Source organism: Heptranchias perlo, chromosome 1 (genome assembly GCF_035084215.1).
Source record: "Heptranchias perlo isolate sHepPer1 chromosome 1, sHepPer1.hap1, whole genome shotgun sequence".
Lineage (NCBI taxonomy): Eukaryota > Metazoa > Chordata > Chondrichthyes > Hexanchiformes > Hexanchidae > Heptranchias > Heptranchias perlo.
Genome location: NC_090325.1, coordinates 64940398 through 64959234, shown reverse-complemented (window position 1 = coordinate 64959234; position 18837 = coordinate 64940398). Strand labels below are relative to the sequence as shown.

General features: G+C 40.5%; 1 protein-coding gene across 2 annotated transcripts in view; it reads right to left on the bottom strand.

Moving 5' to 3' along the window:
• mtrex (Mtr4 exosome RNA helicase) overlaps positions 1 to 18837 on the bottom strand; it is a 203363-nt gene that overhangs the window by 127110 nt on the left and 57416 nt on the right. For both annotated transcript variants that reach the window (XM_067985926.1, XM_067985936.1), the window contains exons 13-15: positions 15086 to 15196; positions 13394 to 13495; positions 3853 to 3978 (exon numbers count right to left, since the gene is read on the bottom strand). In XM_067985926.1, the coding sequence (XP_067842027.1) occupies positions 3853 to 3978; positions 13394 to 13495; positions 15086 to 15196 (339 nt within the window). The remainder of the gene's footprint in view (positions 1 to 3852; positions 3979 to 13393; positions 13496 to 15085; positions 15197 to 18837) is intronic.

Sequence of the window (18837 nt, the reverse complement as noted above, 5' to 3'; positions counted from 1 at the left end):
AGAATCTACAGGCATTTGGAGAGGCAGGGACTAATTAGGAACAGTCAGCATGGTTTTGTGAGAGGAAAATCATGTCTCACGAATTTGATTGAGTTTTTTGAAGGGGTAACCAAGAAGATAGATGAGGGCTGTGCAGTAGACGTGGTCTACATGGACTTCAGCAAAGCATTTGACAAGGTACCGCATGGTAGGTTGTTACATAAGGTTAAATCTCATGGGATCCAAGGTGAGGTAGCCAATTGGATACAAAATTGGCTTGACGACAGAAGACAGAGGGTGGTTGTGGAGGGTTGTTTTTCAAACTGGATGCCTGTGTCCAGCGGTGTGCCTCAGGGATCGGTGCTGGGTCCGCTGTTATTTGTTATTTATATTAATGATTTGGATGAGAATTTAGGAGGCATGGTTAGTAAGTTTGCAGATGACACCAAGATTGGTGGCATTGTGGACAGTGAAGAAGGTTATCTAGGATTGCAACGGGATCTTGATAAATTGGGCCAGTGGGCCGATGAATGGCAGATGGAGTTTAATTTAGATAAATGTGAAGTGATGCATTTTGGTAGATCGAATCGGGCCAGGACCTACTCCGTTAATGGTAGGGCGTTGGGGAGAGTTATAGAACAAAGAGATCTAGGAGTACAGATTCATAGCTCCTTGAAAGTGGAGTCACAGGTGGATAGGGTGGTGAAGAAGGCATTCAGCATGCTTGGTTTCATTGGTCAGAACATTGAATGCAGGAGTTGGGATGTCTTGTTGAAGTTGTACAGGGCATTGGTGAGGCCACACTTGGAGTACTGTGTACAGTTCTGGTCACCCTATTATAGAAAGGATATTATTAAACTAGAAAGAGTGCAGAAAAGATTTACTAGGATGCTACCGGGACTTGATGGTTTGACTTACAGGGAGAGGTTAGACAGACTGGGACTTTATTCCCTGGAGAGTAGGAGGTTAAGGGGTGATCTTATAGAAGTCTATAAAATAATGAGGGGCATAGATAAGGTCGATAGTCAAAATCTTTTCCCAAAGGTAGGGGAGTCTATAACGAGGGGGCACAGATTTAAGGTGAGAGGGGAGAGATACAAAAGGATCCAGAGGGGCAATTTTTTCACTCAAAGGGTGGTGAGTGTCTGGAACGAGCTGCCAGAGGCAGTAGTAGAGGCGGGTACAATTTTGTCTTTTAAAAAGCATTTGGACAGTTACATGGGGAAGATGGGTATCGAGGGATATGGGCCAAGTGCAGGCAATTGGGACTAGCTTCGTGGTATAAACTGGGCGACATGGACATGTTGGGCCGAAGGGCCTGTTTCCATGTTGTAACTTCTATGATTCTATGATTCTATCGTGCCTGTGCCAGCTCTTTAAAAGAGCTATCCAATTAGTCTCATACTCCTGATCCTTCCCCATAGCCCTGCAAATTTTTTGCCTCCAAGTATTTATCCAATTCCCTTTTGAAAGTTATTAATGAATCTGTTTCCACCACTCTTTCAGGCAGTGCATTCCAGATCATAATAACTAGCTGCCTTAAAAAAATTTCTCCTCATCTCTGGTTCTTTTGCCAATTATCTTAAATCTGTGTCTTCTGGTTACTGACCCTTGTGCAACTGGAGACAGTTTCTCCTTATTTACTCTATCAAATCCCTTCATGATTTTGAACACCTCTACTAAATCTCCCCTTAACCTTCTCTGTTCTATGGAGAACCACCCCAGCTTCTCTAGTCTCTCCACGTAACTGAAGTCCCTGGTACCATTCTAGTAAATCTCTTATGCACCCTCTCTAAGACCTTGACATCCTTTCTGAAGTGTGGTGCCCAGAATTGAACACAATATTCCAGCTGGGGCCTAACCAGTGATTTATAAAGGTTTGACATAACTTCCTTGCTTTTGTACTCTATGCTTCTGTTTATAAAGCCAAGGACCATTTGTGCTTTTTAACAGCCTTCTCAACTTGTCCTGGCACCTTCAAAGGTTCCTGCATCCCCTTTAAAATTGTACCATTTAGTTTATATTGCCTCTCCTCATTCTCCCGACCAAAATGCATCACTTCACCGCGTTAAATTTCAACTGTCATGTGAGTTCGAATTCCGTGTCATCTGCACACTTTAAAATTATGCCCTGTATGCTCAAGTCCAGGGCATTAATATATATCAAAAAGAGCAGTATATATATATGTCCAAAATAAGGATCATTCCCAGACGGAGAGAATGTCCTAGTATTTTCTCAGATGCACAGCGCAATCAGAGAATCCATTGCCCTCTCCCCAAGTTACTTTAAATTTTTCACTTTCCCACATCCTTGTATTGTCCACGGGACACACACCTCCTGTGGCTCAGAAGCAGGCAAGCAACTTACTCTCAGGTTTCCAACAATGCCACACTTCACCCAAGCATCGAGTATGTAACAAAACCTGATGAGTCCAACACAAATTGTGTACTCAGCAGATTACTGGGATCACACGTGCACTGCACCACTCCATGACAGTATGCTGCTGATCCAACAACTTGGCCCGTAACCTATCATTTACATGCTACCCCATGGCAGTAGCATCCTAAAGCAAGGGGCCAATTTCCACAAGAATGCGATGCTGCACAGCTTTACCTCTCCATAAATCTCTAGGCTCCTGCTACAGTCTCCAAATGACTAACAGACCTAGATGAACTGAAATTTCCTCCAGCTTTATATTAGCAAAACTAAAGCCATCCTCTTTAGTTCCCACCACCATCTACATGCCACTGATAGTAACTCCAATGCCCTCCGTACTGCTACTTCAAGCAAAATCCAGTGGTACTAATCGACTCCAAACTGAACTTCTTTCCCCACATCCTTGCTATTAGCAAAATCGCCTTGTCCAGCCTTTCAGCCTTACCTCCTCGCATTGCTGCCAAAACCGTAATGCACACCATCATCTCAATGTTGACTTTTTTTTTTAAATGCTCTCTTCGGTGGCTTCCAACCTCACATATTACAGCTCATTCAGAATGCTGTGATCTGTAACCTTACTCACACAAAGTCCCACCCTATGCCCCAGCGAAATGACTTCAAGATCCTCAGCCTCACTTTCAAATTCCTGCCCCACCCAATCTTGGTGATCTGCAGCCATACATTTCTGCACACCACTTCTGTTCCTCTGACACCTGATGTCTACTTTCTACTTGCTTCAGCAAAGGTTGCTGCTAACTCCTGCCCTCTGAAGCTTCCTCTCCAAATTCTTCCATCTTGCTTTCAAAAGCATCCCAAAGTCCCTTCTCTTTGACCACGGCTTCACGTCCCCTCACACTAACTTTTCCATTTTATCTTTTTCCCTCCTGCTGGGTTTCCACTATTTTCCTATACCTTAAAAAGCACTTTGAGACATTTTCTTGTGCATGAAAAGCACCTCGGAAATATAAGATGTCATAGTGGACTGCATTGTATCAGATCATCTGATCTCACAAGATCATTGGAGTCAACAACAATGTCTGAAAATTTCATTTTAAGCTATTTCTTACAACTTTATTTTTAAAAAACTGATCATATGCACTGTATGAACAAACACTGGGGTTAGGTAGCTCATGAGAAGCAAACCTGTTGTGTCATGGCTGCCATAACACCTGCGCCTCAAGTTATATCATCAGTGTCATTTGGAGGTTTACTTTTTGTAAATTTGCATCCTTCATATTTTAACCAACCCCACAAAGTGGGCAGATTTTCATTTGATGGATTTTTTTGAATCTGTTCATAAACTAGTTTAGAGAAATGCGAACTTGGTACTTCTCATTCAAGTCCTCCAACTTAGAATGATGTGTGTTTAATGTTGTATTAGTTTTACTTGATATTTACACAAGTTAATTCAAGGAAACGTTATACTGAATCTGTTACCTTTAGAAGCTGTTTTCCAACTGTTGGACTCATCTTTTCATCTACCATAAGAATAACAATTCCTCTTTCATCCATGCCACGCCTACCAGCACGACCAGACATCTGAATGTATTCCCCTGAAGAGATCTGCAGTTAGAAAAGGAAAATAAACTGCGTTAACATTTTGAACAATGTTTTTCAAAGTATACCATTGCTAGAATGTGGATCAATGTTTGAACAAAATTAATTTGACCAAGTGGAAATGGATTAATAAATAAACATAATTCAAACAATCAAATGTAACTCATGTAAACCACAAAGCCATCAGAATCATTTATCAATTGAAATACTGAATGATTTATATAACAATTGTAATTTACCCACCAAGAAAACTGGAGTGAATTGTATTGCTCTTTAAAAACAAAAACAACTGCCAATTACACAGATAATGCTACTTCTTGGTCTCATTCTTCTTTTATGCAGAAAAGCTATGCCTTAACTAACAATGATATTTTTACTGGGGGAGAGGAAGAAATGGGAGAGGAAGAAATGGAAGAGAATGTGAAGTAAATGTACCAGCTTCTAAATGTGCTCAGCCAGAAAATGACTTTCTGGGGTTGAGCTTCTCTGATTTGGTGTTCAGGCCTATCTACATTTCTGGCTCCCACTAAAATCAGTGGAACCAGTCCAGGCCACATGCAACCTTAATGCACATCACCAAAACAGCTAAGGAGGAAAGGAGACACAAAATCAACAGGTCATCTGTTCATGCATTCACACCAGTCCATACCATATACAGAGTAACCCAGAGGTTCACCTCTAACAAAGCCCCTGGCCTGTAGTTTTCAAAAAAAAGTACAGAATCAAGGAAACGAGTTGTAAAAAAAACGCTGCTAAAAATTCTGGAAAATTCCATGCAATAAAAACAAATTGTCTTTTCAGCCACCATAAACAGTGGTCTCAATTACAAACAGACTGATCCACGGGATGAGATTCCCCAAAACACTGGAAAAAATTTCAGAATCTTATGTAATGAAAACAAATTTGGACTTATTCAGTCACCATAAAATAGTAGAATAGAAACAGAAATTGCTACAAACACCAAGGTTCTCAGTCAGCAACTTTAAACAGAAAAGACAAATGAGGACTTCATGAGAAGTGAAGACTGAAAGATAAATGAGCATTTCAATGAAGTTGGAAAAATCAGAAGGGGGAGGAGGAGTGAATCAACAGAAGACTGTTTAACAATATAATCAATCAGATGATGCAGATATAAAAATGATAAAAGCATGTGGAGATGAAAAGACACAGAAGTGTACACACAAAAATTTGAGAAATAAGGGGAAAAAAAATGTCATGATTAAAAAAAAAGCTACAAAAGCAGATCTCAAATTAAAACAGAAAATGGAAGCAACACACAGTGGACCAGTCAGTCCCTCAGGCCCCACCAGCGCTGTTAAGCAGCTTGCAGGTCGTTTATACCATTAACTCCCTTCCTGTGATTACAGTATCTTCTGATTCTTTTCTTCTACGGAATACAGTGTGAAGGGCAGAGGTTAAAACCCCTTTGGAAATTACATTTAAGACCTTTGGACATTACGTTTGAAGGAAAGGGTTAACCGCGCCCCCTTGGAAATTTCACATGGACATGGTAAATTGAAAACTGTAAAGGCCGCAACGTGCAGACACATCAAGAAACTTCGATTTTCAACAAGCTTCAGTTTTCAACGACAGATAAGAACAACAGTAACGATGTGGAGAAGCTTCCAACAACTTTGGTTCTCAAAACAACTGACGTGGAAAAACAGTGCTGAGACAGTTAGAAATTATTGCACCTGGGTTCACATGGACAAGAGGGTACAGCAGATTTCACACAGTGAAAAGGCTACACCTGGGTTTCACACAGTTTTGAGTGGTTCATCATTAATGCAACGGTGGGTGAGTGGGCAAAATGGGACTTCTCTTAACTTTCACTCACTCCCCAATTGGCAAAAATCATATGAAGATGGAACATCGTGACAGCTTCTTTACTGCAGTCAGTGGAGCCTAACAAAGCTTGCCTAGAGGAAGGACATCCAACAAGAGACTTCAAGAACTACGAGAGCGCTGATCACTCTTCTGCCTTGATGCTGAAATCCTTGGTTTTAAGGTTGTATGTATTGCTTGATGCTTGTGTGAATTGTTTTAATCATTAAATAATCACTTTGATTAACGAAAATACCACTTACATGTGACTTTCTTGGACTGACTACTGTCCAGATTCACAAATCACTGGAACAATCTGTATCCCTACAGAAAGTGGCATCCGAATACAGGGACTCGACATAGTCAAAGGGTTAAAATACAGTATCAAACGTCCTGGCAGAAACAGGGTTTTCCGGGTAGATGCGGGTGGAAAATAAATTGGAAGCGCCAATTCAAGAATATATAAAAATGGCGTTATCAAGGAGAGAGGAATGGTTCCTGGTAGAGGACCATTAGTCAGACCCCTTCGAAGCATACAATGACAAATGGATGCTTATGATGAAGAGTGGTCGAAACTAAAAAAAAAGGGTGAAGTTGTATGGCTATTAGAACACAGCAAAAAGAAAGTGATGAGAAGGAAAAGAAAGGATGAGAAACAGAGGTATCTAATTTACTGAGTAAACTGGAAGAGGTAAAGGAACAATTGGGAAAGACACTTGATAATTGGAAAGAAAGATGGTCAGAATAGCGAAAGACGTATCTAGATCCTGGAAGACCACGTAGCGTACTTCCAATGTCAAGCCCTGGTTAAAGAAAGTAATTTGACACTAAATCAGGCAGCCCAACAAGAGACGTTGGGGAAAAAATTGGAAATTGAAAATTGGTTTAAGTGAAAAAGGATAAATCAGTCTATTAGGAAAAGTAGAGAAACAAAGGGAAGATTTGAAGGCAGCCATGAGATTTTAAATCAGTACAAAATGATGGAATATAGAAGGAGAAAGAGTTCCAAATTACAAGAATGTGTTCTTTTGTTTTCAATGTACTGTCTCTTTAAAAGCCTGAGTGCTTTCTTTTCTGTCTTGTGTTTAATTTTGATATTGCTGAATTAAATTGGAGTTACTAAGGTTAACTAACCTATTAAATTGTGAAAAACAGACTTTTATTGAAGCCACGGTGAAATTCTGGTTATTGTAAATTATGTGAGTGTCTCTAATTCCAAACCGGAGATTATCACATATGAAAATTGGCATTTTGAATTTCTTAAATGCTTAATGATTTCAAGTAAAGAAAAGAAGCGAATGTTGGGTGAACGTGTAAATGTGTTTGGAGTTGTGTTGAAAATCGGAAAGCGTGAATTGATGTGTTAAAATTTTGAGACATTTGAGGTGATTCTATTTGTATAATCATCTTGGTGTACTGGAATGTGATAGCTGTTAGCAAACTGACAGCATCCTTTGATCTTGTAGTTGAACTAACTATCTAAGAGTCAATAAATTTTGGACACTTCTTAAATAAACAACAACTGGAGTTTTATTTGAAACATTTGTAGATAAAAATGCCAGGCACAACCTACTTTTTTTAAAAATTGAGATGAACAAACTGAAATGCTGTCTTCCTGACAAGAATGTGTTTAAAATTAAGTGATATAAATAATAATTTCTGCTTGTTTTAACAGATTTTATTATCCAGAATTTAGTTATGTGCAAGACTTCTTAGGGAAAAAGAGAGATCAATTTGAACTTCTTCAAGGTACTTTGTTTTAATTGAATTATAGCTAAAAACTGCTACTGCTTTATACAGTTTATATTAAAAACATGTAGATGTTTTACATCAATATGAATGTTTACAAAGCACTGTTTTCTTAATTTGTTTACATCTGAGACCTGCTATTGTGATTGACTCTTCCCCCACCCCACAAGGTTTTGACAAGCAAGTAGTAATGAACCTTTATTTCGGCATTGAAGTTAATTACCTTGAGCTTCTAGCATTTCAATCTGCTGAGTCACAGCTTTGAGTGGAAAGAGCAGTCACTGTACAAACAGTTTCATTTTCCCTTAATAAAGGCAATGAGCTCCGAGAGAGAGAGAAGCGGGGCAGTCCTTCTCATGTTTTTCTGGACATATTTTTCTGGATTTGTTACGGTCAATGGGATTACTCTTTGAAATGTAATGCTATTGTCGCAGTGCTTTAGTCAAGCATATAACATTTTTAAGTTTCTTAATTTAAGTGGATATTTCCCCACGGTGACAGAAGGAAATCATTAACAAATTAACCTCTTGGGCTCTCAAGAAGAGCCACAAAGGATTTTCCATTTTTCTTCTAAAATAGGGAATCATGGTTTTCGGGACCACAAATATGTTGGTGCAGGTAGCGATCCAGTGGTGGTAAGAATTTAAGGCCTTATCTGCAGACATCAGCAGATACCAAATGTCACAGCATGGTGACGTTTTGGCCGAAGACTTTGCCTGTCAAAAGCTCGACTTTAACCCATTCAGAATTACTTGATATTTTCCAAGAGTGCTCGAGTGGAGGGGAAGGGAGGGTGGGGGGACAGCGAGATATGGGAGATACATCCAAAATTAATTACAAGATATTTTGTCTCTACATAAAACCACCAAGCCTGGGCATAATTTGTTTATGAAATTGAAATTGGTAAGATAAAGTGATATGAGTTGCTGTTCAAGCACTCAAGAAGGGAAAATTTACTTGAAGTCCTAAAGCGAATAATCAAATTTTAAGTCGAAGTGGTTCCTGGTCAATTGACAAGTCCTGTCAGTCCAACAGTACTGCTCTCTGGAATTAGAATAATTTTGAAATGATAAAATGGACTCAATCACAATATAGCAGGATATTTTGGGAAATGAAACTGTACAAAACATTGGTCAGGCCACAGGTTGAGTACTGCGTACAGTTCTGGTCACCACATTATAGGACAGATGCGATTGCAATAGAGAGGGTACAGAGGAGATTTATGAGGATGTTGCCAGGGCTGGACGATTTTAGCTATGAGAAAAAGATTGGATAGGCTGGAGTTTTTTCTTTGGAACAAAGGAGGCTGAAGGGAGATTCAATTGAGGTACATAAATTTACGACGGGACTAGATAGAGTGGATAGGGAGGTCCTTTTTCCCTTAGCAGAGGGGTCAGTGACCAGGGGGGCATAGATTTAAAGTAATTGGTAGAAGGATTGGAGGGGAGCTGAGGAGAAATGTTTTCACCCAGAGGGTGGTGGGGGTCTGGAACTCACTGCCTGAAAGGGTGGTAGAGGCAGAAACCCTCAACTCATTTAAAAAGTACTTGGATGAGCACTTGAAGTGCCGTAACCTACAGGGCTGCGAACCAAGTGCTTGAAAGTGGGATTAAGCTGGAAAAGCTCTTTCTCGGCCGTCACGGACACAACGAGCCGAATGGCCTACTTCTGTGCCGTAACTTTCTATGATTCTATGATAAAAAGCAGTCTAAGAAGACTTTAAGTAAAATAAACAAAAAAATGTATTGAGATATTGGACCAAACTGTAAATATTGTATTCAACAGTAAAGTTCCTCCAGTGCTCATTAATAAGATAAAATGGTTAATTTATAGCATTCTTAGAGATATTTGTGTCCTTGCCTATACTGAACAATGAGAAAACTGCATCGCCTGGCCACTACCTGAGACATCGGGACCGTGCAAGGTGAGATGAAATGGTTAATGTGGCTCAGGAGAGTGAGAAAACCTTTTAAGCAAGGCACTGACATATGTTCCATTGAGAAACCAACTAGTTAGTGAAACAATCAGTATAGAGTTAAACACACTGGTACCTATCAGAGAGATTGAAATTAAAGAGGGGCTATAGATATTTGGATTTCCAGATTCATGTTTGGGTTCCTTTGAATTAACAATGAAATTGGGACTGGAGCTAGGGAGCCACCCTGCCCAACCTTAAACCCACCACTCGGAAAGTTTGGTGTCTTTTGAAACTCGTGAATGCTTGTATAATGATGTAAGATATGACATTTTTCCTGTAATTCTTAATCTTTCAAGAATATATTTACCCAACGGTCTGTATAACGAGACACAAGCATTTTTAACAACAGATACTATCCGTAATGACCAAACAGTTTTTAAGAAGATAACCCTGGGGATAGTAACTAAAGAAAATCCAAGGAGGAAAGTTTTAAAGAGGAAACAGAGCCAGGGCCAACTAATGGAATAGTCATTATCCGGACTCGGCAAGGAGCTCATAAGGATGTCCATTATGAATTGGTACAGGCGTTGATATCCTTATCAGAGATAATCTTTCCACCAGGGCTATGCCGCTCTGCCCACAGTAAATTATATAGTGCAATGCTGCAGGAAATAGTATATGACTTCCACCAATGCAATGCAGGTCCGGATTTAGACCAAGCATGGCTTCCACAACCTCACAAGCCAGGCTATAAAATAGAGAAAAGGGGCGTAGCCAAGTGGATAGGTAACGGGGCTACTGCAAGCATTTCAGCGTGGAATAAGTTAGGTATTGAATCAATGTGGGAACATGAAGAATCAAAGCGGAAACAACTGAAGAGCATTTTAAAAAGGCATGAATAAGAGGAATCGGGATCTAATATATCAAACCCAACAGGGAACAGTGTCAATAGACAAACTAACAATGGCAGGAGTAAATTGCATAATCAATGGAACTAATCGGGAGTACAAGGATCAGAATATATCCAAAGCCGCCACATGCAGTGTGTATGGGGGTTTTGTATTAAATCAGATACAACAAGGATTGAGCGATGTAGAGAACAACAAGATCCCAAAATGGGTTACAGATAAACATTTACGGGAATGGTATAAAGCAGACTATGGCCTATGTAAGGCTAAAAGGCATGGAACGATATAGCTGGTTCAAAAACCATGTAATACTACTACTGGGAATATGGTTCTTCCACTGTTGATAGTATTGCCTCACATACGGGATAAGCCATAGGAGGTAGTTAGCATATAGCCAGTGGATATGCTTGAGGGGGATACCTTTAAAGAACTCACCACCTTTCCCAAACATCTGGTAAAGGGACACAAAGAAGAATGGAACGGAGTGGATCTGTCTTGTTGTCGACTGGTGTCAGGGACCTGGATTTGTCAATGTGACATACTCTAGCGGAATGTGTCTATAAGCACCAGCAACGTTACATTCAGGCACGGCACCACTGTCTGTCCTATCACTTATTCTCCTTTCTTCCTCATCCCCATGGAAATGACTCAGGTTGGGGAACATACTTACATGCCGACACGACCGCGCAATGTAACGGAGATTCACATTAATCTCACACTACAGGAGGCAGCATTGCAAGCCGTAGTAGTCTTTGGTCACCCTATTCCTCCATTGTCATTACGTCTTAAGTCCATGCTGGCATGGTTACATGCCTCACTTCACCACCTGAAGATGAAACAAGCTAATGCGCTTACAGAACAAAAACTGGGAGATCATGTTTGGTGGGCAGCAATGTATAATATTGGGCAACACCCATGGGTTTGAATGATTAGTATGGCATTACTATGTACACAATGTATACTAATGTTCATTATGATCATTTGCTTATGTGTAATGAGACATTTAATCCGAAAACATGGCAAGGAAATATTCTTTTTGCATATGTCATGGCAAACCCATTATAAGCGGGAACGTGAGCCAAGACTAAAACCTAACAACCAAGGGCAATGCTCACAGTGTATGAAGTGAATCAGTCGGAAGATTCACTTGAGGATGGACTGAAGGGCAGGGTTAAAATCCCTTGAACGTTGCGAATTCAAAACCCTTTGGAAATTACGTTTGGACCTTTGGACGTTACATTTGAAGGAAAGGGTTAACTGTGCCCCTTTGGAAATTACATTTGGGCATTGTAAGTTTAAAACCATCAAGGCGCTTCGAGAAGCTACGAATAACTTTGGTTCTCAAAACAACAGACGAGGAAAAACAGTGCTGAGACAGTTAGAAATTATTGCACCTGGGTTCACATGGCCAAGAGGGTACAGCAGGTTTCACACAGTGAAAAAGCTTCACCTGGATTCACATGGTTTTGAGCAGTCCAGCCAACCGTCGATCATTAGTGCAACCGTGGGCGGGTGGGCAAAATGGGACTGCTCTTAACTTTCACTCACCCCCCAAATGGCAAAAATCATAAAAATGGGACATCGTGGCAGCTTCTTTACTGCAGTCGGTGGAGCCTAATGAAGCTTGCCTAGAGAAAGGACGTCCAAGAATCATAGAAAGGTTACAGCACAGAAGGAGGCCATTTGGCCCATCAAGTCCATGACGGCTCCTCTACAAGAGCAATCCAGCTAGTCCCACTCCTCGCACTATCCTCGTAGCCCTGCAAATTTTTTCCCTTCAAGTACTTACCCAATTCCTTTTGAAAGCCAAGAATGAATCTGCCTCCACCACCCCCTCATGCAGTGCATTCCAGATCACAACCACTCGCTGTGTAAAGAAGTTTTCCTCATGTCGCGTTTGGTTCTTTTGCCAATCACCTCAAATCTATGTCCTCCGGTTCTTGACCCTTCCGCCAATAGGAACAGTTTCTCTCTATCTACTCTGTCTGGACCCTTCATGATTTTGAATACCTCTATCAAATCTCCTTGCAACCATCCCTGTTCCAAGGAGAACAACCCCAGCTTCTCCAGTCTAGCCACGTAACTGAAGTCCCTCATCCCTGGAATCATTCTAGTAAATCTCTTCTGCACTCTCTCTAAGGCCTTCACATCTTTCCTAAAGTGCGGTGCCCAGAACTGGACACAATACTCCAATTGTGGCCGAACCAGTGTTTTATAAAGATTCATCATAACCTCCCTGCTTTTGTGCTCTATGCCTCTATTTATAAAGCCCAGGATACCGTATGCTTTCTTAACCGCTTTCCCAACCTTCTCAACCAGGTTGACGGTAGCAACCCGAAGGCCTTGCCACCTTTGAACAATTTGTGCACATATACCCCCAGATCTCTCTGTTCCTGCACCCCTTTTAGAATTGTACCCTTAAGTTTATATTGCCACTCCTTGTTTTTCCTACCAAAATGTATCACTTCACACTTTTCAGCGTTAAATTTCATCTGCCACGTGTCCGTCCATTCCACCAGCCTGTCTATATTCTCTTGAAGTCTATCACTATCCTCATCACTGTTCACTACCCTTCCAAGTTTTGTGTCATCTGTAAATTTTGAAATTGTGCCTTGTACACCCAAATCCAAGTCATTAATATCAGAACTGGCGAAGCGTCATCGACCTGAAACGTTAGCTCTGTTTCTTTCTCCAAGGATGGTGCCTGACTTGCTGAGTATTTCCAGCATTTTCTGTTTTTATTTCAGATTTCCAGCATCCGCAGTATTTTACTTTTGTTTTAAAATTGTTGTTGCATCCCTGAGAACATACCATAGACCAAATTTAGGCACTGCAAAACCACATCCCAGAAAAGGTGACATACAAAGATGGCCTTCAAAATAACTTTGTTTACTCAGCAAAATTCTTTCCCACTGTTATGACAATATACTTAACAGTTTTTTGTCAGCTAAATTGCATAGTTGCAAGGGTTGTGAGCAAATAATTATATAAAACAGTGGAAAAAAAAGCAACTTCTCTATACCCAACGGAAATCTTTCCCATCATATTTGCGTGCACTGGTGAACAGAACTGTCCTTGCTGGCATGTTGATACCCATAGCAAAGGTCTCTGTTGCAAACAATGCCTAGAAAAAAAAATTGAAGCTGAATTAAACATGAGCATTTTGTACACAAGCATAAATCATGTAACCTGAGAGTTTCGAATTTTCAGTAGAAACTATTAATCCTTATTACTTAGAATTGAAGGCTGTATTAAATAACTATTATTATCAGCTCGAAATTTTTGTTTTAGGAATGAAAAGTTTAGGTTTAGAAATCCAGAATTGTTTTCTTTGTTCTGGAAGTGCGTCTTGGTGTTCTGAAAGCAGGCATCAGCAGAAGAGATCAAGTTCATGTGAAAAGCAGGGTATGGTTGGGTAGTGGTTAATGTCTCTGAACTAGTAATCCCGAGAAAGTGAGTGCAAATCCTACCTTGGCAGAATTTCAATTCAGTTAAAAAAAAAATCTGGAAATAAAAGGCTGGCATCAGTAAAAAAAAAAAAGTGACCATGAACGGTCCGGCCTATATGTGACTCCAGTTCCACGCCAATGTGGTTGACTCTTAACTGCCCTCTGAAGTGGACTACCAAACCGCTGCAAATAATTTTTTTAAAAAGTTAAAACAAACACATTGGGAAGCTCTAAGTGCACCAGGTCAAAGAAAAAGCCAACCAAGAAGGAAACCACGTTCAAACTTATCCAAAGTTATGCACAAATTTAAAGGAGATCAAATTGACCAATAACTTCAATGAAAAACAAGTGCATTCTGAGACTGGAAGTTGATGCTAATGATTTACAAAGTCAAACATTTTGACAAAACTTTCAAGATATTGATTATATTTATCAAATTTTTGTTCAAGTTCTAAACATAGAAACAGGGATATGCCTTTCAGCCCCTCGAGCCTGCTCTAACGTTCAATTAGATCATGGCTGATCTCCGTTTACCCGCCTTTGATCGATATCCCTTGATACCCTTATCTAATGATATTCTGTTGACCTCAGTCTTGAAAATTTCAATTGACCCAGCATCCACAACCTTTTGGGGGACAGAATTCCACATTTCCACTACCTTCTGTGTGAAAAAATGCTTCCCGATTTCACTCCTGAATGGCCTAACTCTAATATTATGATTGTGTCTACTTGTTCTTTCAAGTCTGCTGTGCTGTTCAACTGTTTATCCAATATTAAGTTGCAGATGAGGAAGAGCATCCTCCAGCTTAACCACTGGCAAGACAAAAGCCACCCTGGTTGCTTTTTATCAGAAACTCTGCATCCTAGCTAGTTATTCTACTCCCCTTACAATGCTCACTCAGGCTAACGCCAATGACTCTAACCTTGATATTCTGCTCAAGCCTGAGCTGAGCTTCAAATCAGATATCCAGTCCTTCATCAGGACTGCCCATTTCCAACTCCGAGATATTACTCACTTCCATCCCTACCTCATCCACACAACTGAACACTCATCAACAGCTGCATACTTTCCTCACCAGCCCGACCCCCCACCCCCCCAAACTCATCCAGAACTCTACTGCCCGTATCCACTCCAAATGAAGTTCCACCCACCTATCATCTTATTCTTGCCGAACTCTATTGGTTCCCTAATGTACTGCCCTTTGTGATGTACAAGGCACCTCATAAAACAATTATAAAATTCATTTTGAAAAGACAAATTGTACCTTCAGAAGTCCTTCAGAGAATAGAATCTCAATGGTTTCTTTCAGAATAGGAAGCAAACCTCCATGGTGGATACCAATTCCTCTTTTTAAAAGAGGCAATACATGTTCAACCTGGTTACATAAGAATTGAAGTATCAACAATAAATAGAATTCAAAATGCATGCACTAAAATGCAATAAAAGATACTGATTTTAAATTGTAAAAGATGTTTCCTGGTCTCTTTCAACCCCATTTCCTAAAGGCAGCAACTGATGCCAGATTACATTTACATGGGCATTTGGCAGCCCTCTGCCACCTCAGCCAAAGTGACCATTCTTCACATGGAAGCAACATTGGCTATTCTACTGTGAAAGCCGTGCCTGCCAAGTCTGATGATACAGTCTTCAACTGGCATCCAGCACCAATCAGAATTTCTACATTCAATTAATGTTCACAATACTTAATATGAATTACAAAGTCTCTGCTGGACAGTAAAAGCATGAAGCACTCAACTTTCAAACTCTCAGCCAGTACATCTGCTGCTTTTTCAAGCAGCAAGTCTGCTGGCAGGATTCTGTGATCAAAGTGCCTTCCGTTTGTAACTGGTGATTTGTAATTCCTTGCAAGCAGCGTTGTCTAAGGGAAGTAAGATGGAATAGAACATGAATAAAAATCTATGTAGGAATTGCTCCCATCTTGATTAGATTCTGGAGAAATTACAATCTAGAGCATGCCTCAGCTTTTTGTGTCATGAGGTTTTTCAGAACTGCCTCCCATGTAACCCTATGCTCCCACACTGCAAAAAAAAACAGGACCTACACGATAGGCCAGTTATTTTTGGTCTGCACTTAGCAACTTGCCTATAACCCCTAGCTATAAAACTAATAATAATCACCTAAGCAAGGCTTGAGGATATGGTTGGGAGATAGATGTTATAATTTAAAGAATATAGTGTAGTTCCGACAAGATAGCTAACCTTACTTTTATCGTAATTCAGGCAGCCTCCACGTATGCTTAAGAGCCATGCTAAAATAGTACCAGTCTAAGAGAAAGCAGGCTCTAGCTGGGACACTCCAAAACCTGCTCAAAATACTGTCCTGGTTGATGGTCAAATACAAACAGCAATGATAAACATGTACAGTAATCTCCCTTACAGACAATGTCAGTGCAAACCAGTCTAAAGTAACCCAGGAACCAGCCATAACACAAGTACAATGACCAATAACTGGATCCGTAGAGTGTTTACGAGCTAAATAGTATCTGTGCTAAATGCACTCCAATAGTCATTTTGCCATACATTGTTTAGTCACCTCATTACTCAAGGTCTATTTTGCATATCTATTATATGTTAAAAATGGTCCGTGGATCACAACATTCCATTTCAAAATGCAATGAAAACCACTGTCAACCTGGACCTATGAATAATCTCAATATAAAAGTGTTCACATTTACCTGAAATACCTGTTGCACTAGTAGTTGGCACTGTGATAGGGGTTTTTAACATTAACTGTTGCTAATATTAGTAACATCATAACACCTTATCCCAAGAACAGACCTAAAGAAATTGATGCCTGTTCATAAATCCCACTACCTAGTTTGCATTCCTAAAACCCACTGCTTGTCCATTGCCAACTCGCCCTTTTTTTAAAAAAACCCACCTTGTGGCCACTCTCCTTTATCTCTACTTCTATGTCTTGATGCCCCTTTTCCATGCACCAATGCAAAGCACTTTGGGGCATTTTGCTATCTTGAAGCACTATATATATGCCTTTCAAAAGGCATTCGATAAGGTGCCACACAAAAGGTTGTTACACAAGATAAGAGTTCGTGGGGTTGGGGTAATATATTAGCATGGATAAAAGATTGGTTGACAGACAGAAAGCAGAGAGTAGGAATAAATGGGTCATTTTCAGGTTGGCAGACTGTAACTAGTGGGGTGCCACAAGGATCAGTGCTGGGGCCTCAGCTATTTACAATCTATATTAATGATTTACATAAAGGGACCGAGTGTAATGTATCTAAGTTTGCTGACGATACAAAGCTAGGTGGGAAAGTAAGCTGTGAGGAGGACACAAAGAGTCTGCAAAGGGATATAGACTGGTTAAATGAGTGAGCAAGGTGGCAGATGGAATATAACGTGGGAAAATGTGAGGTTGTTCACTTTGGTAGGAAGAATAGAAAAACAGAATATTTTTTAAATGGTGAGAAACTATTAAATGTTCGTGTTCAGAGAGATTTGAGTGTCCTTATACATGAAACACAGAAAATAAAACATGCAGGTACAGCAAGCAATTAGGAGGGCAAATAGTATGTTGGCCTTTATTGCAAGGGGGTTAGAATACAAGAGTAAGGAAGTCTTGCTGCAGTTGTACAGGGCTTTGGTGAGACCACACCTGGAGTACTATGTATAGTTTTGGTCTCCTTACCTAAGGAAGGATGTACTTACCTAGGAGGCAGTGCAACGAAGGTTCACTAGATTGATTCCTGGGATGAGAGGGTTGTCGTATGAGGAGTGATTGAGTAGAATAGGCCTATGCTCTCTGGAGTTTAGAAGAATGAGAGGTGATCTAATTGAAATATACATGATTCTGCGAGGGCTTGTCAGGGTAGATGCTGAGAGGCTGTTTCTCCTGGCCTAGAACTAAGGGGTATAGTCTCAGGATAAGTGGTCGGCCATTTAGGACTGAGATGAGGAGAAATTTCTTCACTCAGAGGGTTGTAAATCTTTGGAATTCTGTACCCCAGAGGGCTGTGACTGCTCAGTCACTGAATATATTCAAGGCAGCGATCAATAGATTTTTGGACTCTAGGGGAATCAAAGGATATGGGGATAGGGTGGGAAAGTGGGATTGAGGTCAAAGATCAGCCATGATCTTATTGAATGGCGGAGCAGGCTCGAGGGGCCCCATGGCCTACTCCTGTTCCCATTTCTTATATCCTTAAGTTCTAAGTTGAAGAACTTTTCCAACCTCCCTGCTGAGGTACTTCACTATTCCCCTCCATCCAACCCCCCCACCCCACTAAGGTTGTTTTCCTTACTCCCCATCAGAGATGATTTCCCCCATTCCGCCCTCCTTACACAACCACCTTAGTCGCTCTCACCTTCCCCATCCACCTAAGGTACCACCATAAAAAATGAATGATAAAGGTAATGTCTCATGGAATTACGGTCAATGTGGCCACACAGATACAGAAATGGTTGGTGGGGTGGAGGGAGGCAGAAACCAAAGGCCAAGGGTAAAAGTTTCTCAGACTGGAAAGATGGAGTGAATGATGTTACATGGTGCGGGGGGGCGTGTTACGGCCAAATTATCTTAGGAATTGGGGAAACAATATTGAAATTGGCTGAGGACACCATAAAGGGGTATGGCAAATCAATGCCTTTTGTTCAACTTTGTCAGTCCCGAACAACAATCCTCACAAAGTTAACACAATGCAAATCAACTCACCCACTCAGTTCTAAGTGTAAATCCAACATCCCAACTTGGGCTGGAAGAGTTGCGCTACTAGCTAGATTAAATATGTCAACAAACAGAAGAAAGTTGCACACGAGTGTTCCTGTTTTATCCAAAACTCAGAAATCCAGGGCCAACAAGGAGGCTTGGATGCCTATGCAGTGGCTCTCCAAGTTTCACATGAAACAGACCACCAGCAGATGTAAGTGGTATCATTTTAATGTTGGCTTACTCATGCAACAACAGCCTTGTAACGTCATTGTAATAAGCTTAACATGAACAAGAAGCAAATAATTTTACTGAATTTTCCTTGGAATA